Genomic DNA, 26,442 nt, shown 5'->3' with positions numbered 1-26,442 from the left:
ATAGATGGGTTTACTCAAGTGGTGGAAGTAATCAGTATAACAGCATATACTGCAGTGAAAACACAGACCCAGAAAACAACACAATGATCTTATTTTTCTGCATAACCATTGATCTTTTTCTACTTTCAGGTAATACATTTATTTGCACTTTGAAAAGTGTATTTATACTTTTAAAGTTTTACATTTTAAAGTCAGCCACAGTAAGTAACTGAAGCTATTTAAGTTACATGCTATGAGCTCTGACATTTTGGGATTAAAGAAAATTTGAATTAATTGATAACTCAAGAAGAGCATGAGATTTTTATGAAACTAAAGAAAATAAATGTTGTGTTTTTACAGCTTAAACTTCTCTCCTGTGCTTACTATTTTTTCTTTCTTTTTTTCAACTGTCTTCACTCTCTGATTGTGTATTGTTTTGTTTATGCTTTTTCGACAGGCTCCTCAGTCAGTGACAAAGTCCACCAGATGCCAGCTGACACGTACAGCAAACCTGGAAGAACAGCCACAATAAACTGTTCACACAGTATTCAGAGCTATGATCAAATACTCTGGTACAAGCAATTAAAGAATAGGCAACTGCAGCTCCTGGGATACATGTATATAAACACGGGTTACCCTGAGACTGGACTGGGAGTGACGATTGAAGGGGGTGCAAATAAAGGCCAGACCTGCACATTAACAACTGAAGAACTCAGCCTGAACAGCAGTGCAGTTTACTTCTGTGCTGCCAGGTTACACAGTGCAACATATCACTGCTCCTCAGTACAAAAACCCCCTCATCACACTTTTTGTTTTATCTCCATATGACAGCCCATTGCACCTGTATTGACTCATTCCAGCCAACACTGTTATCCTTGCTCTTTTAATATGACACATTTTAATGGGAGGTTACGTCTTTGGAACAATGTAGCATAAAACCTCCCTCAGACACGCTATCTGCTGCGGCTGCGTCTCATGTGAACAGGATCACTATGATGACTCAAGTTGTCATCACATTTGTAGCCTCGGCTCTGTGGCTTCAAGGTAAACAGATTTACATTTACTTTTTAACAGGGTAAGAGATGTACATTTTAATTTTTAATTACTTACATGGATTTGCTGACATGGCAGTACATATGCCTACATGTCAACTCATTTTGACTGCACTTGGTTAACAATTTTTCTTTTCTTTTTTTTTCTTTTTTTCAATTTCCAAATCTTCTACAAAACATCTACATGTTTTGCACAAAAACCTAAAGCACAAAAATTTGGCTCAAGGTATATTAATAAAATAAAAAAAAAAACAAAACATACATTTGTTTCCTTGTTTCTAAAATATTTTCAAAAGAGTAAGAATTGTACCCATATTTTGTATTTTGTCCACGCAGGTCACTGCCAGGATGTGACCCAACACCCTGAAATCAGCTGGAGTTCTGTTTCCAAATCTGCAGAGATGAACTGCAGCCACAACAAAGATGTCTCTCACACACAGATGTACTGGTACAGGCAGCGTCCAGGGGAGACCATGGCCCGCATAGTCTACACAGTTTTTGGTGGACAGCCAGACTATGGAGAGCTCCCTAAAAGTAAATATTCAGCTGTCAAAGACAACATAGAGAGCGGGGCTCTGACTGTGAAAGACTTGCAGCCTGAGGACAGCGGTGTGTATTTCTGTGCCGTCAGCAAACACAGTGATGTGAGAAGTGCGAGCAGCTGAACAAAAACTGGTTGGTCATAAATTCATTGAACGCCAAACCAAATGTTGGCTTTTATATCTTTCCAGTAGGTGGAGCTGAAGCTTCAGAAATATTCTTCAGCTCAATACCTACACGGCTGTGACAATAAAGGTAGCTGGTGTAGATATGATGGGAGGGTTTTTAATAGAGTTGACAGAAAACAGAGCAGCACAGTGTCCTGGGAACTTTCAAACAGGAGGTCAACATGCCAACGTTATTGTTTTTATCTTGGCTCATTGGTAATTACTTTTACTACTCAGGAATACCACTTTCTCGACAGTTCCTGCACTGATTATCAATTTTCCCTCCTCTAGGTGTCTGTTTGGGTCTTGACATCCGTCAGTCTCCCTGTGATCTCATCACAAAACCTGGAGACAAAGTGCAGATGTTCTGCAGCCATGATAAAACTGACTACAGGGTGATGCTCTGGTACCAGCGGCCTCCTGAAGACACAGCGATGAAACTCATTGGATACTTGTACTACCAAGCAGCCACGATGGAAGAGCAATACAAAAAACATTTCACTATATCTGGAGATTTGGGTGTAAATACAGTCAAGAATGGCTCACTTACAATCCAAATAACTGGACTTGAGCACAGCGCCTTTTACTACTGCGCAGCCAGCAGAGCACAGTGACTGTAATTTACATTTCCTTTATACAAAAACTACTAATCCTTATCAGCATTTATGGTTACAAATTACACCTTGAACAGATCCCTCCCAGCCAGCTGCATCTTCTTCTGAGCTTTCCGATTTGCCAGCAGTGAGGATGTTTCATCATCACTTCCTTTTTTTTATTCAGTCAGTTCAGCAGCAGCATCATTTGAATCTCCAACATTAACACCTTACATCTGCAGAACTCTGTCTTATATAATATGACATGTCATGTAAAGGCTTTGAGTACAAAAATGATCTGATTTCTCCTCCTCTCTTGTCTGGCAGGTAATCAATTTTTCAAACAGAACTAGCACATATGTACATTAAACATTTTCTATCAATTTGTCATCATGTAACAGAGTTTGTTCTCTATTTTTGTCATCCAGGTGTTTGTGCGGCTCTTGATGTCCGTCAGTCTCCCTCTGATCTCATCACAAAACCCTGAGAGGTCCAGATTTTCTACTACTGTGCAGCAAGTGAAGCACACTGACAGAAATCTCCTCTGAATTTAACAAAAACTATGCATCTATGCTATCTTTCTCATGATCAGTGGTTTCTAATAAGACACAGACTAAACTGCTTCCAGACACCTGCTTCTGTAGTTGTGCTCTAGTTTGATGTAACCATGTCATCATTAACTAATGCTACTGTGTTTCTATTTTACTGTTTTTGTGCTAATTTAACCAGGCAAGCCATGACAGTAAATGCTTTAATATTTACTGGAATATGTCAATCCCCAAAAAAAGATATTTTGCTTTTAGGGTTTAAGAGAGAGCATTTATTAGGGCTGTTCCCAAAAAAGAATTATGCCAATTGAATTGGATTTGGCTGATAAATACAAATACTTGATAATTCATTTAGTTTTCCATAAAGATATAAAGTTAGGAAGGGCTCTGCAACTTTTTTTTCTCCTCTCTCTTGCTCTGTGCGGCTGCCTGCATATCCGCTGCCTGTTGATGATGTGCAGATTGTCTGTACCTACAGACAAACTGACTACACGGTGATGCTGTGGTACCAGCAGTCGCCCGGAGACAAGGCTCTGAAACTCATCGGATATGTAGAATATGATAGAAAATGCTATGAAGAATTACATAAACAGCATTTTAACATCACTGGAGATTTAAGTAGGAACACAGCAAAGAATGTTTCTCTGTTTATAGTGGACCTGAAAGAGTCTGAGCACAGTGCTGTGTGCTACTGTGCAGCTCAATAGGCACACTAAGGCAGATCTCCTTTCAACTACACAAAAACTGAACACACCACCTTTTATCAACTGTGGTTTGTGTCGTCTCAAAAAGACCTTCATCAGCCAGCTGCAGGCAAAGTCTCCATCACGTGATTTTTACTTCATTTCCTCATGTCTCGGCTTGTGTTTTTCATATTTAGTGCAGTCATATAGCCAGAGAAGACATCTCACAACCTTCATCATCATCTTTTTTTTTTCTTTCAAACAACAAACTCTGCGTGGGACAAAGAACTAAAATGATTTATTTTCTACTTTTTTGTCATCTTATAGGTATTGTTACCTATTCTCCAGCTCAAGTTTGTTGTATACTTTCCTGTTCAAGCAAATAAACCCTGAGTTGTATCCCTTTTTGTAGGAGTTTCTCTGGGGGTTCAGGTCCAACAGTCTCCCTCTGTCATCATAAAGGCTGGCGATGAAGTGCAGTTTTTCTGCACGCATGACAAAACTGACTACAGAGTGATGCTGTGGTACCAGCAGTCACCTGCAGACAAAGCTCTGAAACTTGTTGGATACGGATATGTACATTTCAGAAACGACAGCGTGGAGGAGCCGTTTAGAAAACATTTCAAATTATCTGGAGATTTGAGTGGAAGCAAAACAAAAAATGGTTCGCTTTCTATTATCAATCTAAAAGCACTTGAACACACCGCAACGTATTTCTGTGCAGCCCGTGAGGCACAGCACATCAAACAAGCATCTGCTTCCAACAAAAACCTCTTTACACCTCCAGTCTGAATATAGGTTATAGAGTAAGTTATCTCCCCCACGATCATGTCTTACAAGTTTTTTCCATTTTTCAAGCCTAAGCCCTAAATATTTTCAGCTAGTGGTTCCCAAGCAACCAAATATTTAACACTGGGCAGTAAAAAAACCATGCTACTACAAGTGTTGTCACATTACTGGAATTTCTAACTTTGATGCAAATACCTTGAAAAATATCAATATCAATGGCCCTAGTAAACATTTACAATGAGACAGAATGAGAAAGCACAGCTGGTACCAGAGTACCAATACTTCAGTGTTGAAACTGTTCAATGTAGTGTGACCTCTCTTTCCCCAAAATGACGACCTGGGTGAGATGATGGTCACATATAGCAGTTGAATCCTCCACTCTGGCACTATGCACTGCGATTAATCATACATATACACATATACTCTCTCCAATTTTTTTTATTAATTACTTTATTTTTATTTTTATCTAAATTAATGTATTTATCGATTTGTTATTTATTTTAGTATAAACTTATTTAGCCATTTTTCCTTTCCCCTCAGTTATACCCTAACGTACCTCACTCATTATTCATATTATTGCTATGTGTTGATATGTGATTATCATTGTTGTTATTATTCCTCAACTTGTGATGAGAGTGATGGGGGTGGGGTTGTGTGGGCTTCATTGTTGAAATAACTTGTAATGACTCTAATAAATTCTAATAAAATATGTTAATTAAAAAAGAAACTGTTTCATATATAAAGAATAATTATGTATTGATAAACTGATATTTTTGCCAAAATTAGCTACTCTCATTGCCCACCCTTAACAACACTATTGATCTTCAACTTAAGCAGGTCATCAGTGAATGTAATATCATCACCACAATTTCTGCTTTAAGCATTACATGTCATTTAATGCATGTAAGGCTATTATCGCATGTTGCTGAGGTCAATCTATATAGTATTCAGTAACCAAAGTAAAGCACAGACTAAATAAATTCCAGTTTTATTGTTAACTGGTGTGATTGCCCAGTGTAAATCTGCTCAATTATTAACTTTGACTAAAGTGTATTTGCTGCAATTTAACAGTAAGAAATCAGAGTTTTTCTGCCTTTTGGGAAAAGGAGGACTGAATCAATGAAGTTTCTCCATGTTAACTCATTCTCTGGTTTTTCTACATCATCTCCTGCCCCTCCCTCTGATCCACAAAGCTGAAAGACTCGAGCTGGTTCTTCACATTCAACAAGATGCCATCTCTTGTCATTGTTTTCATCTCTATTGTTGTCTGGATTAAAGGTACTGAACATACATTAGGTCTCTTTAAATATTTATTTTGGAATTAACCCTAAAAAATCTTTATCCATAGAGTAACTGAGTTGAAATATTCACTTCCACTAATCACTAATCATTCATTGCTTATTTCTACACTACTTAACATTATTTCTATTTTTACAGGAGTTTACCTCAGTAAGGAAAAACAGGTGTTTCAGACTCCACCTGACCTGTTGTGGAAACCAAATGTTGAATTCAACCTGAGCCTCACACATAAAATCCCGAGCTATGACACTATCCTCTGGTATCAGCGCTCAGCAGGAGATACTTCTCTAAAGCTGATTGCTTACATGCGTTATACAAATCCTAAGGTCGAGTCAACATTTGATAAAAAATTTAGTGTTAGTGGAGATGGAGAGAAAACTGCTTATCTTCACATCCACAACCTGAAACACCCTGAAGACAACGGAGAATATTTTGGAGCAGCAAGTATGCACAGTATAAAAAACATTGACACTCTCATACAAAAACCTCCGTAATGATCCAGTAGATAATAGAACACCAACAGAAACCACTGAAACCACGTGACACAGTATCAAAGCTCAGGAAAAGGTCTTCATTATAGCTGTTTCAGTAGAATATATCCTTTCTTCCTTTTGTTTCACAGCACTACACTTAGTGAGGTAGACATGTAAAAACCTAACAATTGCGGTAATATTACACTAATCTATTTGCCTTTTGATGCTACTCTGTTTGACCTACATCCAGGCTGCAACACACAACAGGGTTTTCCACATCTACTGCCACCAATAGATTTTCTGGCATTATTGAAATACTGTGCTGTTATTTACTGCACAGCAGCGCATACTTTTGTCACAGACAGAGCAGCAAATTATAAGACACAGTGAAAGTGAAACTATTCTGGGTTGTTCATTGAAGTTCATTATGCTGAGACTTAAACTTCATTTACTCATTCTGCACTCTCACTTTCCTCTCATCCATTAATCTGATCAACTCAGCTCTGATTGGATCAGCTGATCAAGTATCCATGCCACGACTCAAACTGCTGCTGAGGGCTAGAAATAAGTCATGATGAGTTTAGTCTGCACTGGGTTCATGTACCCTCAAAAACATCTGCATTTAGAGAGGTGGCACAGAATGACTTAAAAAAAAGGTACGAAAAAAAATTTAATTCAAAATCGGAACTTGGGGCGCCCAGTAGATCAGTTGGTAAAGCAGGCACAGGCTATGGATTTCATATGTCAGAAATGTCTTGTATGATAATATTAGCCATAGCTGTGTATGAGATGCACTTCCAAATCCAAATAATGGCAAGTGTGGAGGAAGAATAATATTCTCACCAGGCCTTAGGGAGGAGTGAATTAAAAATTCAAAATAAAGAATATGGAAGGGTCTTGAAGAACCAACGCAACCGATAGGTGGAGGCACAGCACTTAGTATGCAGCATTTATCATGAGGATGTGGTGATGATAAAACCAACAAACACAGACACAACCCCCTTTTACTTCACCCTGAGCATTATTTTTTATCAGGGAAATACTTCTCTCACACTAGTGCCTGATAATGTGTTTGTCTATGCAAACTTTCTGTTTCTTCTTCATCTGTTTTTATTGTAAGTTTTCATATTTGACTCTGCATTACATAAAAGTAGTCATTATTTATATTATATACCAAACAATAATGTTAAAAAATATATTGTGCATTTGTTTTGTACTATTAACATTTCTAAATCTGCTTTCTCCACAGGTCAGGTGAGCGCTCGAACATTTCAACAATCTCCTCCCCAGATAGTGAAAGAGAGCACTAAGGTCCAGATTAACTGCCGCCATGATGATAATACCCTTCTGACAATGCTCTAGTATCAGCAACGAGTGGACATAATGTCTATGAGCCTCATTGGGTATGGATATGGACAGAGCCCCCCAAACTATGAGGGTCAGTTTGGAAAACAATTTCAGCTGACAAGAGAAGACACAGTGAGAGGAGCTCTAGTGATACACCAAGCGAACCAGTCACACTCTGCTGTGTATTTCTGCGCTGCGAGTACACAGTGATGTGGTTTAATGCCACTCCCTCACTAAAAACCCTCGTCTCTTCTCTGAGATGTGTGCATTTGCACAAGAGGTACTGTCTCTTAATACACCACTGGAGGAAGCTGTGTCTCTCTTGCTAAAGCACAACTTCAAGGATGTCTCCAAATGTGATAGTATTACTTCTCATCTTACTTCAATGTAAAGAAATCAGCTGAAAATTGTAACTGTGTTGTTTATTTCATACAGCACTTGTATTAATGTTTTTTTTTCACCACATTTTAAATCTTCTGTGTTCTTCCAACAGATCGAGTCAAAAGTGTGAAGTTTAAACCGTCTCATCCAAGAATAGTCAACAACATGGCCAGGGTAGAAATTAATTGCAATCATGACGATAACAACCAGTATGTAATGCTCTGGTACCAGCAACCAGAGAGCAGTTTGATGACCTTGATTGGATCCAGCTACAGTGGCAGTGACCCCAACTATGAAAAGCAGTTTGAAGATCGGTTTAAAATCACAAGACAAGACATCAAAACAGGAGCTCTGATTATTACCAACGTGACTCTATCAGACTCTGCTGTGTATTTCTGTGCTGCCAGTACACAGTGATGTGGTTTAATGCCACCCCTCACTAAAAACCCTACCCTTTTTTCATGTTCAAGATCCTGAATCATAGGCTGGTAGAATTAGCCCCAAAATGTCTTAATCACTGTTCTGACATTAATAACAATAGCTGTGATTTTTTTTTTTTTGAATAATCATAATGCACTTCTTCACATTCACACAGTCTCAAAAAAGTATGAATATATGAAAGCATTTAAGTCCCTGTGCTTATAAGCAAAGAACTATGGATGCACGATATTGGATTTTCTGGCCAGTATTCAATATGCTCATTAGGGGTCAACAGATAATCGGCCTGGACGATTATCAGGGCAGATATTTGGCATTTTGCCAATAATCTGTATCAGCGTTCTATTTTAATGATCGCTGATAAAAAAAAATTAATTAACTTAAAGGTGCACTACTTTGGACAACCAACACCCAGGGAAGGCAGTCTGCAATACATGCAAAGAAAGTGTCAGCATGGGAGGAACTTTTACTTTGTAAAACCTCAGGGAGCTATTTTTAGTTATTTCTTTTTATTTAAATTTCCACTTGATTTTATTGAAAAAGTTCCAGGGAACTTGCTGTTGAAAGTTTCAGTTTTGATTAAAACTTTGCTGAAAGAATTTAAATAAAGTATAGTGTTGCTGTTTGTTATATTCGAAATTCTAAATAGTTATAGAAAGACTTTCATTTTATTGGTTCCAAATTTCAGTTATCGGCTTCATTGACTACTAATAATTGGTATCAGCCCTGAAAAACCAATATGGGTCGACCCCTAATGCTCATATATAACAACTAATTTAGACATTAACAGATATCCATACATCCACTTTTTTCCCCACCTCACTTCAGCGATTACCATGTCTCCTCTGTAGGGGATGTAACAAAATTAAACATGCTCTTATTGTGATGGCCAGCCAGTAGATGGACGTCAGTGTATGTAACATTTATTCATTGCATAAAATGAGAAAAATTCTTTCTATGAGTTTATGTTGTGTACATGTTCACTTTATCAATAAACAAAAAATATAGGTTTATGATATGGGCAGAGAGCATAATGGCCAATTGCAATGTATTTCATTTGAAAGCCAATATCTGCTGATGCCATGACGTGCATCCCCACAAAACATTTACCGAAATGGGGTGGAATTTATGGCTGCATTGTAAGGGAAACAAATGTATGTAAATACAAACTCATCTTCTCAAAATAAATCAATTTCAGATTTCCCATATTTATACAAATCAAGTGCTACCATTTACAGAGAAGGAGACAGACCAATACAAGAGTACCCAAAACAAGGTGACACAGTCAGAAATACCTGTTGTAAACAAAGACTGTTTTTCTCACCACCTCAGCAAACACCATGCTTGGCACAGGTAATTCATGTTCAAGAATATGACAACAACAAACAAATGCCAATTTAACCATGAATATTCACCAAATTAACAGCATTAAAGCTTCATAAAGTGCCAAAGAACACAAAAGGTAGATGATGAAGAAAAACAGCATCCCACAGCACAGCTACTATTCAGTCATGAAACACAAGACAGTAGCAGAGTACAGACATTAGGGAGCAACTGTTAACCTAGCAGGCAAAATAGTGACTGAAAAAAACATCATCTGGTAATATATCTATAGCTTAATGTCAGCTACATGTTGATGAGACAAAATAAACAACAATTAAGGGACCCAAACAGTAATGTTAGCTAGCTGTAGTAACAGTTAATTAGTAGACAGCATACTGCTGTTATCTTTCTATACATCTGAGCAAAACAATAGAGGCCAGCACCAAAATATCAAACACAAGGCAGGGGGAGAGCAAAGACAGCTGGGAAACAGCCATCACTGTTAGCTGTCATAAGGTTAGCTTCAGTCTTTTCCACTGAAAGCAACACAACCGTTAGTTAGCTTAGCCAAACGTAGCTAGCTTAGCCAGGGGCATTTAAAAAGCCAAAACACCACATGACATGACGTTAGCCTTAAGTGTTAGCACAAGCAGCTGCTGAGTCTTACCTTATTGAGGTGAAGCTGTGATTCCTGGCGATTCCAAGAAGAGTTAACGTCCCAAGCAGAGTCCGAAAAAAGCCAAAAACAGGACGGAAAACTCCGATTTAGACTCGAAATGCGCATTATCGGGCAGCCGTTGGTGTGTGGATCAACTGGAAAACGGACTCCTTTAGTGTTTGGAAGCAGCGAAAACATTATAATTCCTTGTCATGGCAGTCCTGAGGCGACACCATCAGCAACATGCTTTCTTTATAAGTGAGTTTTGGTCAGTCATTCTCATGTTTTGCGAAGTATATTAGTTTTTAATATTTGTGTCCCCGACAGAAGACTGTCAACGGTGTATCAAGTGGGCGGGGTATTGGCGGGATAAAACCCCGCCCCCAATTATGTGATGACCAATCATGTTCCTCTAAGATCCAACAGTCAGTGTTTTTGGCGTAAGAGCAAGACGCCAAAAAGACGCCTTTACAGTGCTCATGAAGCGCCTCTTGATGACGCTAGGTGAGAACAAGGCCAGACCATGGATGTGTTATGGGCCAGACAGAACCATGTGCGGCCTCAATAAACGCTGCCAGACAGCACCTGCAGCACAGATTTGGTTTTTAGTTTTTCACTTTCTTTACTTTTTTGTTTAAATTCATTAGCACCTAACAATTTAAATTAAAATCCAATTCCTAATCTTAAACAAAGCAATAAAGACAAAGAAAAGATTTTAAAAAAAAAAAAAAAAGATCTGAGAGATACTACATTTATTAAAACATCCTCCAGAATCACTCTTACAAATCCATCAAAAAATAGTCTCCTTATAGGCCTGTGTATTTGTTTGTGTTCAGAAATAAAAGTTACTGCAAAGAAGCAGAAGCAGGCAGAATTTTTTTTAACAGGATCAGCTACAGGCCGAGGAAGAAGGAGGGGAGGAGCAGGTGAGATGTGGAGAGGGGATCGTCTCTCATTTGATCTGATTTAAGTTTGTCAGACTGGCGCAACATGCAAATGCTCTGATACCAGATTTTAGTATGGCTATGGCTGATTAGTATGCTAATTGTTGTTTTTTTGTTTGTCTGTCTCTTTTAATTTTTTAACCATTGCACAGGTGATGATATTAGTTTCCAGGATGCCTGCAGCTGTATACAGGTTTGGATTTTTACTGCTCATACTTACAAGTAAGTTTGACAGACTGCTAAGATTTTTTTTCCTGTAACATCTATACCACTTTGTATTTATGTTACAATTATGTTTTTTGAAGAAGTCAAGCTGAATTCTTAAAACTTGCATTGCTTGAATTCAAACTTCACCCCAACAATGACTTTTTCTTTACAGAAAAAGTGGAGAGTATTACCTTCAAACATTCCTCGGCTCAAGTTGTAAAGGAAGGGACTGAGGAGCTCAGGATAAACTGCAGTCATGATGACACTAGCCTCCAAACCATGCTGTGGTACCAGCACACACGCAGCAGCCGCTCTATGACCCTCATCGGGTACACAGTCCTAAAGGCTGACCCAGTCTACGAGGACCAGTTTAAAAAATCCAGATTCCAGATAAAAGGAGAAGCACAGAGAGGAACTCTGATCATTCAGACAGTGAATCCATCAGACTCGGCTGTGTATTTCTGCGCTGCTAGTACACAGTGATGTGGTTTAATACTCTGCTTCACTAAAAACCTGCTGTGACTTGCAGCTGCAGCTCAGGGGTTTGGTTATTTTAGTCTTCCCACACATTTTCATGCACAAATTTTAAAAACAATTCCATGAATTTTCAAGGTCCCCTCTTTTTTTCCCTTGCCCCACATGCAGCGTGTTTTTTAAAAACATAAGATCAAACTCTATTCAAAGCATGATTTCAGCATCCCACACATGTGTTCAAGGACCATCAGAAATTTGAAAGTCCAACAATAATTGCAACTGTTTTAACAGTTTCTGGCTGTGATAAACGGTGTAATTATTGGGGATTTTAAAACAAAATATGCCTGCCAAAATGTAAGAAAAAATCAATCACCCAAATTGTTTAAGTTTCTTATTATTTATGCCATTTAAATGAAACAAATTTATAATTTCTGTCTGAAGATGTTGACACAAAATAAGTGATGGCAAGGTATGAATCAGATTTTGATTTTAAAAAAGGGTGTCAGATACATACATGCAGTTTGATTTCTCTGTGCATAAGGTTTTACTTCTTCAATATTGCACATAAAAAACAATCGCCCAAAATATTTAAGCTTTACGTAAAAAATGCCCAAAAAGCCAAAATGTAATAGCAAGAAAAAAACAAGGAAAGAAAAAGGGGGGAAAAAAATTTTATATAAAATTTTTTTATAAAAATCACTAAAAGTTTTTGAAGGAAAAAAAGTCAGAAATTTTGTATGTCCTACAAAAATCACAAAAAAAAAATTTCAAGAGAAATATTTGCCAATTCATTTTTTTGCAGGGCACCAAACCTACGACCTTGCATGAAGACAACAACAAAAACGTATTAATAAATAATGCATTTTGCTTCGAGAAAGAAGTGTCAGTCACTATAAACTCTTTTTTAAGTTCTCTATAATTGAGTAAGAGCTTTAATCTGCAGTTTCTGCTTGTTGTCCACCAGGAGACTGTGGCTGTGCTGAGACTCCTTCAGATTTTATTTCTCAGAAGTTTCGGCTGCAGCAGTTCAGCAGGTCTGCCTAAAGAGAGACGATTGTACTCTTGACCTTTTAATCACTGTCAAAATGAAGCTGCTCTTAGCTGCTGTTCTCATCGTCGCCAGTAAGAACATTGAAATCCAGATGGAAGAAAAGAACTGTTTTCTTCTACTTGTTCCTTGTTGAAGTTGTTAATTCACTTATTGTCTTTTTTCTTATTTTACAGATTCCTCCACTGGTGTTAAAATTCTTCAGCCGCCTTTTGCAATCAGTGGTGAAGGAGACCCGGCTGTTTCTTTGCAGTGTGAACAAGATGACAAAGACTATATGTACATGTGCTGGTACAGACAGAGCAGCAGCGGGGAAATACAGCTGGTCACATATTCTAGTGCTAGAGCTGTTAGGATTACGGTCGCTCCTTTTAATAAAACCAAGTACACCATGTTCGGGCCTGTGGTGCTTCAGACGACTCTGCAGATACGCCCTGTGGAGGCCGGAGACTCAGCTGTGTATTACTGTGCCTCCAGGAGAGCACAGTGATTCAGAAAGCCTCAGCAGCTTAACAACAACATGAGAAACCAGGTGGAGACGCCAGGGAGGAGGATGCATGAGGAGTTAACTCTGAGAAGCCCAGAGCTGGATTTTGTTTTTACGTAATAACAGATCAACATCAAGATGATCTGAAAATGTAAAGGAAAACATTTGTAAATACATCTATACGTTTTTAAAAAGTACAAGAATGTTTCTCTCAATGTTCCTGCATCATCACCACAAAGCTGATCAGTATAGATAATCGAGCAGGTGTTAATGTGGTAAAGATTAATGTCTCATTCAGTGTTATTGTCCTACAGTGTTTCTCTAATCTCTGACAGTGCTTTCGTCTCTTGTTATTCCATTTTACGATAATTCAGTCTGACAAGAATATTGTGTATCAAATTTAAGACATTATCATACACTGACCTCTATAGGGTTGATGTGGGATTACACTCATAAAAAATCCTAAGGGAAGCCAGCCAATTAATAATACAAGTGCTACCGAAATTAAACTATATTGAAGAAATAGGATGAACATGGAACGTACAGATGACATTAAAGTGACGTCTGCAAACAACAGTGACATTACATCATAAAAATACCTATAATTTGTCACAATTATGTCAATATAAATGAAAATGTAAACTTGTTTTAATATGAGCATACTGGTTGAACTACCTATCATTTAGTTAATTATTTTATTTTTTAAAGAAAAGAAATGTTGAGTGAAACACCCCAGCACAGACATGTAATTTAATAAAAAAAAGAATTCAGTATGATACAGTATTTGTACATTTATTTTATAGAAATATGTATATAAAAGCGTAGAATATTAGATCAGTGTCGCATATCAGGCCATTTATAGCTGGAGCTTATTTGCAGTGATAGAAAGATACTAAGTACATTTATTTATATATTTAATTTAAATTAAATTTAATTAATTTACTTGTACTTTACTAAAGTATTTCCATTTAATGCTACCTTATACTTCTCTGCATTTATTGATAAAAATATTGTGCTTTTCCTGATGTATTATTTTAGAATGGTCTTATATAGAAGTTGAAATTAGCTTCACTTTTAAATGCTACCACATTTAAATGATGCTTACACATTGAGGCATCAATAGATTACGATCCAGTAATTTATTTTATTTTATTATATTTATTTTTTATTATTTTATTTATTTATTCCTAAATGGGCCATTCTGCATATCTAATATGTGTTGTTTTGGTGACACACATGCACACATGCACACACGCACACACACACACACACACACACACCCTGATACCCTTTTTAATTTTAATGCTGTCAGAATATATGTCCCAAAATGAGAATGTGTTTTGAAATCTAAAAAAACCCCTTTATTTATGTTAAAGGAGAAGTACAACATTTTTTCACCTTTATGAAAATGAATGTTTATCATATCTCCTTGAGGTCTAGTGTAATGTGAGTGAAATTAATGTGTGTTTTTGGTGTCTGATGGTGTTGATACGTAATGAGCGATGGCAAGGTAAAAAGCACATTCTGATTTTTAAAAAAGAAAGGAAGAAAAGTTGGGAGGTTGTATTAGTGTAGCTCAGCACCTCATCAGATACATACATGTATTGTAATTTGTCTTGAGCTTTGGGCTTTCTTGTTTTCAGTATTGCTCTTGTGTCTCCTCCTCAGTTCAGAGATAAGTGGGAGGATAAAGAGGTGTGACCTGCAGAGACGTCACTCCCTCTGAACAACAAACAAACACAAACAAAGACCAGTTTCCTCTTTCCTCTCTTCTTTTCTTAGCTGTCACAGAAATAGCAGCAGTCAGGTTAAAGGCGTTCAGCCGTCAGTCAGCGACCTGAGCAGCTGCTCTCACACACACACACACACACACACAGATGGAGGCTGAGATATGGAGGAGCTGGGTGGGGGAAGGAGAGAGGAGAGGGGCAAAGAGACGGCAGGTTTTTGTGTGACGGTTTTTCACCGTGGGGACAGGGGGGGCACGGTGATACAATCCCATAGAGCCGCCGTACAAAAACCTCCTCCCATTAACTCCCATTGTGTAGACTGATGCATGCTGCCTGGGACACTGTGGAGAGCAGAAAAATGTATAATATTAAACTGTACAGGACAGCAGGGCACTTTAGCATTAAAAAGACAATTTACATGATAAAAATCTGCAGTATAAAAGTTTTGAAAATGACTTTCAAATCATATGTGGAGCACCAGGATTCTTCTTTCACTCATCTTGACAAAAAAAAACAACAAATGTGGACATTATGAAGCTTGTCCTGCATGTTTAAACTGTCTTCATCCTCTGGATTATCACACTGTGTCTCAGCAGGCTGATTATGGAAAGTTTGGAGACTTTTTAGTTGAGGAGACTTTCAGTGTGACACTGGAGCTGAAGCTTACTTTGGAAAGGGAACAAAACTCACTGTTTTGGGTAAGTAGGATCTCTCACTGCTTCACTTCACTGCAACAAAGTTAAAATAGTCAAATGTTTTGTATGAAAGTGAAGACCAAACGGTTGTTGTGAAAAAGCTGAAATATTGAGCTGAAGTGAGAACACTGTGACCAACACTAATCCTGCTTACTTCGGCCAAGGAACCAAACTGACTGTTTTAGGTAAATATTACAGTTTATTTCTGTGTTTTAATGGATGTTGCATCGTCTAAAGGCCTTAAACTGAAGAGAAATATCAGTAAAAACTTTCCAAAGATTGTTCTGGTAAAGAGAGAATCAAGAGTTTCATGATCAGTGTTTCTGCACTGTGACCTACAATGATCCTGCTTACTTCGGCCAAGGAACCAAACTGACTGTTTTAGGTAAATATTCAAGTTTATTCCTGTTTTAATGAATGAAACATTGCTTTAGAGTCTCACTAAAAACAGAGGAGACAGTAAAAACTTTCCAAAGATTATTATAGTAGAGAAAGAATCAGTAGTTTCATGCTCAGTGTTTTTGCACTGTGACAATGCAAACGAAGCTTACTTTGGAAAAGGAACCAAACTGACTGTTTTGGGTAAATATTCCAATTTATTCATTTAGTTCCATAAATTTTACATTGCTTCAGTCTCGATACAAAAAGAAGTATCAGTAAAAATGGTCCAAAGATTATTCTTGGCAAGAAAGACTCAGTAGTTTCCTGCTCAGTATTTCTTCACTGTGACAACTTAAATGAAGCTTACTTTGGAAAAGGAACCAAACTGACTGTTTTGGGTAAGTCAAGGATGGTTTACATTTACCAAATGTACTTAACTTTAATTGTTGTAATGCAATAAGAAACGTAATGCAGTTGGGTCTTTATAGTTTAAGTTCGGCTCAGAGCTTTTTGCTGTTAAGCTTAAGCTCTGTGCCAATTACGAAGCCTATTTCGGCCAGGGAACTAAACTGACTGTTCTCGGTAAGTAAGAAAAATTCTGATTAATTAATCTGCAAGAGAAATAAATTACATGCAAGCAGGATGATTGGTGAGGAAAACAATTTTTTGTATTAAACTTTGAAAAACAAGACAGCAGTGCAGCAAATATTGATTTGGGATTACAGAAGTGCTGCATTTAATAAAATAAAAGTGACTAAAATGTAAAGATCTGTATTAAAAGCAGCATGTTGGGCTGTTTTGAGCACTGATCCAGTTCACTGTGACTCTGGTTCTGGTGAAGCTTACTTCGGTGGAGGAACAAAGTTAACAGTTATAGGTAAGAAATCAAATCAAATCAAAGATAGCTCTTTAACTCGATTGCTTCTTTCTTAATCTTAACTTAATCTGCTCAAGTCTAGCTTAAGTTGAGCTGAGAGCTTTTTGCTGTTAAGCATGAAAGTTGCGTTAGTGCAAAGCCTAATTCGGCCAAAGAACGAATATGACTGTTCTCGGTAAGTAAACATAAAGTCTTACTCGGTTGTAACTGACAGGTTTGTATTACATACAACTTATGAGATATATACCACAGTTTTTGGATTTAAAGAAAAGTTAAAAAGCAAAATGTTAAAAAGCAAAGCCAAAGCAGCATGTTCTGATGTATTGAGCACTGATCGAGTTCACTGTGACCCAGGGAACAACACCTAGCTTTGGTGGAGGAACAAAGTTAACAGTTTTAGGTAAGAAATCAAATTTAAAAGGACAAAAACATTGCAATTTAAGAGTCCATTTATGAATTTTACAGCACTCAAGTTTTTGCTCTCAAGCTTAAACGCTGTGTCAGTACACACCCTATTTCGGCCAGGGAACAAAACTGACTATTCTTGGTAAGTTGGAATTAAATCTATCAGGGTTTTTATTGAGATATTTGAATTGCATGCAAAAAATGTGGATTTGTGACAAAACTAATATGTAAAGAAGCAAAGTAAAAGCAGCATGTTGGGCTGTTTTGAGCACTGATAGAGGTCACTGTGACTCTGGTGGTACAACTGAAGCTTACTTCGGTGGAGGAACAAAGTTGACAGTTTTAGGTAAGAAATCACATCAAAATTAGTGTTACTGTTTTCTGGCACAGTTTTAGTTTAGCTGACTGCTTTAGTTTTCATCTCTAAGACTGTCAGTTTGAAGCTTATTTCAGTCAGGAACAAACTGACTGTTCTCTGTACGTTAAAATTTGAGCATGGTGCTAACTGAGAGTGTTGTACTGCACCCAACAACATACAAACAGTAATGAAGAAAAATTGCAATAATACAAAAAAAACTAAAGTGTAAAGATTCGAGGTAAAAGCAGCATGTTGGGCAGTTTTGAGCACTGATTAACCTCACTGTGATGGTGCTTATGAAGCTGTCTTCGGTGGAGGAACAAAGTTAACAGTTTTAGGTAAGAAATCAACTCAAAAATAACATTGTTTTTAGATTGTTTCTCTCTTGTGTCAGTACAAAGCCTGGTTTGGACAGGGAACAAAAGTGACTTTTCTTGGTAAGTTGACCTAAAATCAAATAGGGAGTTTATTGAAAAGTTTCTTTTCAAAAAATAGGAAAATGGCATTCATCACAAACTAAAGATTCAAAGTAAAAGCAGCATCTTGGGCTGTTTTAACACTGATCATGTTCACTGTGACTCTGGTGCCGGTGCAGAAGCTTACTTTGGTGGAGGAACAAAGTTAACAGTTTTAGGTAAGAAATAAAAACGAAAAATGAAAGTTGCTGTAATTTGAGTGTTTCTAACTCAAACTTACTGTTTTGCTCAAAACTTCTGTTTCTAAGTTTAAACACTGTCATAGCAAAGCCTATTTCGGCAGAAAAAAACTAACAATAAATTCTGACAGGTTGGTAAATAAGAGGTTTGTAATGCTACAACTTGTAAAAAAAAAACAGGCTGTAGTTGTTGGTTTGAAAGGAAAGTTGCATTTAGCATAAAACTAAAGTAACATGAAAGCAGCATGTCTGGCTGTTTTGAGCACTGATCGAGTGCACTGTGACTAACCAAGAAGCTTACTTTGGTGGAGGAACAAAGTTAACCGTTTTAGGTAAGAAATGTAACTAAATGAAAGAAATGGTGCACTTGGAGTGTTTCAAACTTAAACTTACAGCGTTCAAGTCTTTTCAAGTCAAGTTCAGTCAGTTTGAAGCATATTTTGTGCAAGGGAAGAAAACTGACTGTTCTTGTTAAGTTAAAAGTCTACTAACTGAGAGGTTTGTATTGCACATGACCTGTGAAATAAGGCTGTGATGGTTGGTTTTTAAGAAATGTTGCATTTATCTAAACTAAAAAGCAAAGAGGCAAAGTAAAAGCAGCATGTTAGGCTGTTTTGAGCACTGATGGAGTGCACTGTGATAATAACCGAGAGGCTTACTTCGGTGGAGGAACAAAGTTAACAGTTTTAGGTAAGAAATTAAATTAAAAGAAAGAAATGGTATTGTAATTGGAGTGTTTCTAACTTAAACACTTAAGTCTTAGGTCGGTTTGGAGCATATTTTGTGCAAAGGAACAAAACTGACAGTTTTTGTTAAGTTAAAAGTCTAACTGAGGTTTTTATTGCATGTGACTTGTGAAATAAGGCCGTGATTGTAGGTTTTAAAAGAAAGTTGCATTTATCAAAACTAAAAAGCTAAAAGGCAAAGTAAAAGCAGCATGTTGGGCTGTTTTGAGCACTGATGGAGTTCACTGTGACTCTGGTGGTTATGAAGCTTTCTTCGGTGGAGGAACAAAGTTAACGGTTTTAGGTAAGAAATCAAAACAAATCAAGATATTATTAAAAATCATATTGTCCTCAAGTCCAAGTCCTTCTCAGAGCTTTCTGTTGTTATGCTTAAAAGTTGTATCAGCTTGAAGTGGATTTTGGCCAGAGAACAAATCTAACTGTTCTACGTGAGTTAACATTAAATCTAATAAAATGATAATTGTTTATTAAAGACTCTTGTAAAAAAAATAGACTGTAATTGTCGTTTTAAAAGGAAAGTTATGTTTATGATGAGTCAGGAAGCAAAGTAAAAGCAGCATGTTGGGCTGTTTTAGCACTGATCAAGTTCACTGTGACTCAGACTACAGAAGCTTATTTTGGTGGAGGAACAAAGTTAACAGTTTTAGGTAAGAAAACACATTATTGTTCATGTATGATTTTGTTAAGAAGTTTCTGACACTGCAAAGATACTCTATGGCTCAAACACTTTCAAATTAATCAACTCCAATTTTGTAGCCAGATTAAATAATCATCATCAATCAACAATCTCAAAAAGCATGAATGGATACTCAAATGAGGACAAAAAAGACAAGAGAAGATTTGGCTATTTTGGAAACTATACGTTCAAGTCCTGCATGTCAGAGGGTGACAGTTATAGATAGAGGCACAGATAAAGAGAGGCACTTGGAAGAGTTTTTGTAACAGTCAAAAGTCTCTGTGAGTCCTATGAGCAAGCTTACTTTGGAGCAGGAACTAAACTCACTGTTTTAGGTAAGAAAATCTGCAACTAAAGCCTCTCACAGAGCTCGATTCAGAGATTATTTGCTATATGTGAGTGAGAAAAAGTGTTAAGTGTTGAAAAATATTCTTTGGACCTTGTATTTAATGCTAGTAAAAAAAAGTATTGTCTTTTTAAAAAGTGCAAAAGGAGGTTAAGGTGGAAGTTTGAGCTACATTGTCTGTAATCTCCAGTAAAAGTACTGTGGCTATAAAACATTTGGCTCTGCGCCCAGATTATTACTCTCACAGCGAGTTCTTATCAGCTCTGTGAAACACTGTGAGCAATCAGGCAGAAGCTTACTTTGGAGCTGGGACTAAACTCACCGTTTTAGGTAAGACGACCACAAAACTGAACATAAACTAAAACAATCTTCTTTAGAATATAACTGCAAACTAGTTGATACCAAACATTTTGCTCTTAAAATGGACCTTGAATCACAAGTTTAATGCTGTTAGCAATTAGTTGAACTTGATATAAATATGTATGTTTCTACAAAAGTGTTTAATGCATCTGCAAAGAGAGCACAAAGACAGTCGACAGCTTTCAGTGCTGAGCGCTCAAACAGTTTTCCTGTAGCCTTGTATCAGTGTGAACAACTACGACCCTGCTTACTTTGGCAGTGGCACCAAACTGACGGTGTTGGGTAAGAAAATTATAAAAAGTCATACTCAGAAATGTCTGTTTAGTGACCTTCTCTTAACTTAAATGTGAGAATTACTGCGTGAAGTTTCAGGTGGTAAAAAACTGTTGCTCATTGTCTTGTTTGGTGCTGCAGCAGCATTGTGTTACTTTGTGTCAGAACTGCAAAAGAAAATGTAAAATTTGAATAAATTTGGAAAAAAAAATACCCTATTCTTTAGCAAACAGACTTATTTAAGTGCAGGTAAAAGACTGTATGCATTATATCTTCAATCTGCAAAAGTTGGCATTAAAAACATTTCTCAGATAGTAAAAATTAGGTTTTTTTTCCCTGCATCAAAAAGTGAAAGAAAAAAGTCAATTTAAAAAACATTCATGTGTCTGTATATGGGATATATGTAATCTAATGATTGTACTTTAAATGAAATGATTACTTACGAATGCAGTTTTAAAAAACAGAAGTTCGAGGTTAATTCAGCTGTTTTAGATCTTTGTCAGTTTTTAACATGTGAGTCAGCAGTGTGCTCTACTTATCCTGCTGAATTTGGAGCAGGAACCAAACTAACAGTTCTTGGTAAGATTTTTTTAAAATTCAAAAAAAATATCTAAAAAGAAATTTTAATCCTGCAACCTACTGTGATCATGTTTTATTGGTGTTCAGATTCAGTTTGAATAGTTCTTGCTTTGCGCCCTGATGTTCATGTCTAAACTCTGCTGTTAAGATGTCTCATGTACATTAGCTGTTGAAGTTTGCTGTTGATCTTTGCAGCTTTTTATCGTGATTTATGTCCTTTCTTACTGCAGAACCAGACTGCGAAATCACAAAACCAACAGTTCAAGTTCTTCCTCCGTCAACAAAAGAGTGTCGAGACCAGAAAGACAATGCAAGGAAGAAGACCATTGTTTGTGTGGCCACTGGATTCTACCCAGACCATGTCCAAGTGTCCTGGCAGATCAACGGGAACAGCGTCACCAATGGTGTGGCGACTGATGAAGCTGCCCTGCGAGAGGGCAAGTTTTACAAAATCACCAGCAGGCTGAGGGTCCTTGCCAAAGAATGGTACAAACCAGACACTAAATTCACATGTACCGTCAGCTTCTTCGATGGGACAGAAACTACATCTCATTCAGATTCAATTAATGGAGAAGAAGGTACATTTCATTTCAAACTGACTTAAACTTGATGGGAAATAACTGTAAACAATCATCTAATTAATTTCTTATCTTTCTATCAGCTAAAGGAGAAGCCCTGACAAAAGGTAAATGTATTTTCTGATTCTTCATACTTCAGTTTTTGCTACTATTTAGTGTAACTGGTCATATCTGAATGTTTGGACTCTCTGCAGAGAAATATCTGAGGATCACGCAGACGGCCAAATTCTCCTACGGTGTTTTCATCATCAAGAGCATCACCTACGGAGCCTTTGTGGGGTTTCTGGTGTGGAAACTTCAGGTTTGTCTCTGCACCCTTAATCCAACATGCATTTCAATATTTGAATGAATGCTGACGGTATGACATTGTGACCTTTGTCTATGTTGCAGAGTTCAGCTGGAAAGCAGAACAACTGAAAGCTGAACGCATGGACCACGAGGTCGAAAGTTTTTTGTAAACAAAGGTTGAAAACATTGTTATATCGCCACATCTTTGTTTGATGCAGCGCTTTTTGCATCCTGCTGTATAATAGAGCTCTATGCATGCTCTTGTCAGAGGATTTCTTTGTGACCTGGGTCCTGTTTTTCAATGTTTTTGAAATTGCTCCAGTATTGAGCAAATAGTGGATGTTATTGTACAATTTAATCCCTGCTGACAATTATGCACTGTCAATACACGTCCATTAAAAAAGTTTATTTTTGCCACTGACAGGCTCAGATTTTTATATAGACCCAGCATGGTTTCACATCTAACTGGGTGAAGAGAGTTAATAATTGGTCGAACAGTGGAAAGACAAACTAAAAAAGCTTTTTGGAGCTTTATTCTTATTCGTACTTTTACTTTATTTTATTTTTCTGTGTTTTTTTAAATGATAAAATGAGTGTTTATTTGAATAGATTCTGGTGGTTATAAAAGTCTAGTTAAAAAAAGAAAAAAATAGAGTAGTCTACTCTAAGAAAAGGTCTAACTCTGTGAGGATCCTTTCCATAACGTTGTCAGACGATAATTTATCAATCTGAGTCTGTAAATGGCAAAAACAAGCACTTTTATTGGTTGCACATTGACAATGCACAAATGCTCATTAGGGTAACATTATAGCCTGTTTTGCTGCTGTCGGCTGCAGCACTCAAAAATGATTGACTCAGAAACATGAGAAAATATGGTCCAGGTTGAAAAATACCATAGTTACCGCTTAAAACTTTTCCTGACATACTTTGGCATCACATTTTTATGAATACTTGTGACATTAATTCTGTGTTTGTGAATCACTTGTTTGCTTGATTGTCTTCTCAATTAAAATATTTCAAAGGATATAATCAATTATGCTTTTTTGTTTCTCTGTAAAAAGATATTTTCTAGTTCTCATGACATCTCTTGATAGTAAAACTACGTTCAGTATGTATGTATATCTAAACAGCATGGGTTAGTTTTCATATTATGTTTTCATAGTTGATTTAAATAGATTAAAGACATTGCTCTCACATATCATCCTATACTGAACATCACTTTTTCCACAGACAGTGTGAGGTTTTTTTAGCTGGTCTCTTATCTGCATCTTTTCTGAGAAATCAGTTATTTCTCACCTACATAATGTCGAAACAGCTCAGGGAAACTTAAGAATCAGGTTCATTTGGGTCTTGATAAGTTTTTCCATTTATGAAACTTATTGGTGACTGAATTTGATTTGACTGACTAATCTAAGATTATTATTATTAGGTTTATTTGAGTCATATCTAGATTCCCTTTGCATGAGTGAGAGAAGTTTTTTTTACATTCTCTTCATGAATAAAGAAGTTAAACCTTCAGTTCAAATGTGTGTAAGTCGACCACAGAACAACAGGAAATCAGCGTTCTCGTCTGTGTACAGAAGAAGGTCAGAGCTGTTGCTGAAACCTGCAGAGGAGCAGAGAGCGACAGCAGAGGAGAGGAAGTGGTCACGGAGCAGCCTGCACGTCGTTCTCTCTGCTGAGAAAAGACGGAGGTGAAACCTTCAGCTTTACCACAACCTCCGTTTCACAGAGTGCACCTGCTTCTCTGCACCGACACCCCCACACTGCACTGCAGCTCTCTGAGCAAACAGCTGGAAAACTTTTATTTCTGTGTCAACTGAAGCTACAGAGTCAACATACGTGTGTTACATATACAACAGCTGTTTACTGTCATCTGGTGCAAAAACATGCATCTGACTGTTTTTTGGGTTGAGCATGAGAGTGATAATTATAGTTACAGTCAGAGAGATTAGATGATTGTTTAGACTTCGAACGGCTATCAACAGTTTGTTTAGAGAGTTTGTACAAGTGCTGTTTTTGACTGAAGTCTTATTTTTATGTGCGGGGGTGGGCTTCATTTCAATATTTGGGGAGACATATTAAGGGAGGTTTGGGGATATAAAACACTTCCTCTCCTGCATTCTGGTGATTTTTTATGCAACAATTTGTACATTTTTTTTCATCAGTTTATGGTGTAAACGTCTTTAATTTGGTCAAAATTAAACTCTTCTGCTCTCCTCCTCATTACTTTTATGGTTTTACTGTCCTTTATGTGTTTATTTAATCTGCAAATATGGGACCACATTTTGAGACATTATGCTGACTATATCTAAAAGATAACTTGGTCATGTACTACTTTACTACACACATCTCTCCAAACAGTCTCTTTTCAACAATGCTGGAGGAAATACTCAGTAGCAGTACTAAAGTGAAGAAATACCCAATAACAAGTAAAAGTCCTGCACTCAAAGCAAAAGTACAAAAACATGAACTACTTAGTTTTGAAAACAGCTCATGAAACTATAAATGTCTTCTTTATCAGTTAAGACTCCAGTGGGATTCAAACTACTTCAACTGCTACACGAACATATCCACAAATATTCTCTATTTTCTTTAATTTGCTTCCTGTAAAAACATGTTTTTACTCACAAACAGGAAACAGTGTGTGCGACACTGCAACAGAAACACGGTGTGTGACATCTGTGAGCTATTTAATTATATCTCCTCCTGCACATCCTGACCTTCAGATTCATTTATAAACTGCTGTTTTCATCTGTTTGTTAAGAAATGGGAAACAATTTATTACTCTCTGCAGTGTCATGAAGAAATTATTATTCAAAAATCCCACACAAAGAAACATTTGCACTGTGCAACACAGAAACATCAAAGTCTGATGAAGTAAAATAAAACACCTCTATTCTATTACATTATCAATTTGACAGGACTAATTATATTATGGGACATAAAAGCAGCTGTAAAACACCAGCTACAATAACCTGCCTCAGCGTTATTATTAAAAAACTGTATTTTCACTGATGTTCAGCAACAAAACAAGACGACTGAAGCTTCTACAGAGACAGAAATGCTTCAGTCTTCCCAGTTTCACCTCAAAACCATCATCACACACATCATAAATACAATACCAAAAAAGATCATCTAAAAGGTTCAGGACCTTCATCAGTTTTGTTGTGCTATGTTAACTGTTTGAAATCTGACAATCTGATTTCTTTTGAAAACATGAGGAAAAGGCAATGCACAACTTGACAAGAAATGCCCCAAATATTGCAAGAAATTAGTGAAAGGTGAAAACATAAGTTTAAGAAAAAACATAAACAGAAATAAACTAGAGAATAATGTCCAAGAAACTGTAGAATAATTATAATAATTACATAGTGTAATGATACACATTTGTCAATGGCTTTTTCTCCCTGGAGGAGCGAAGGGCCTAACTTAATGTATAAATATATATATATATATATTTTATATCACAGAAAAAACGCTTGCTTATTGCATTTCACTTATGCGTTAGAAGGAAATCAAAACAATTTGCTCAGGTTTCAAAGGGTTAACACACTAAAAACTGCTTGAAAGTTGGCCTGAAACCTTTGAAAGAAATGAAAGCATTACTGTAAGCATCAGTGCTTTTCCCACTGAGACATGTCAAAGATGCAACAGCCAAAATACAAAAATATCTCCACCACAGATGAAGGTTGTTAAATCCTCATGAGAAATCACAAACCAGGAATTCTTCAGCAACTGAGTCAAGTTTCCCAAACAAAGTGTCCAGTTTCACCTTAAAACCACCATCATCATGAGATTTACAAACAATATGCAACAATACCAAAAGGATGCTAAAGTCTTAGCTTTTTTCTGATAGCTACTTTGCAAAACTCTACAAAATTACTCCAAACCAAAACATCTCTTGCTGAAGCAAACAATCCTTGCAAAACTCTGCAGACTCTTGTGTTTTGGGGTCAACAGATGCAAACACAGCATGCGACGCCCCAGCTACGCACTGATAAAATGAAATGAAAGTAGCTTGTGGCTTTTGCTATTTCTGTGTGCAGGGCAGAGCAGTTTGCA

The 26,442-nt window shown here is 37.0% G+C and overlaps 1 gene segment (V, D, J or C); it reads left to right on the top strand.

Annotated features, from left to right (window-relative positions):
• Positions 1-15: 15 nt before the first annotated feature.
• LOC121965493 (T-cell receptor beta-2 chain C region-like) lies at positions 16-23,398 on the top strand. The segment is given in 8 exon segments: positions 16-129; positions 437-731; positions 20,160-20,162; positions 20,886-20,941; positions 21,742-22,089; positions 22,173-22,196; positions 22,284-22,390; positions 22,480-23,398. Coding segments are annotated over 8 exon segments (906 nt in total).
• Positions 23,399-26,442: the final 3,044 nt, after the last annotated feature.

The sequence above is a fragment of the Plectropomus leopardus genome, chromosome 14 (assembly GCF_026936395.1).
Source record: "Plectropomus leopardus strain MGB_pleo_1.0 chromosome 14, ASM2693639v1, whole genome shotgun sequence".
Lineage (NCBI taxonomy): Eukaryota > Metazoa > Chordata > Actinopteri > Perciformes > Serranidae > Plectropomus > Plectropomus leopardus.
The sequence above is the reverse complement of the archived record's forward strand: the minus strand, read 5'-3'. Positions and strand labels throughout refer to the sequence as shown.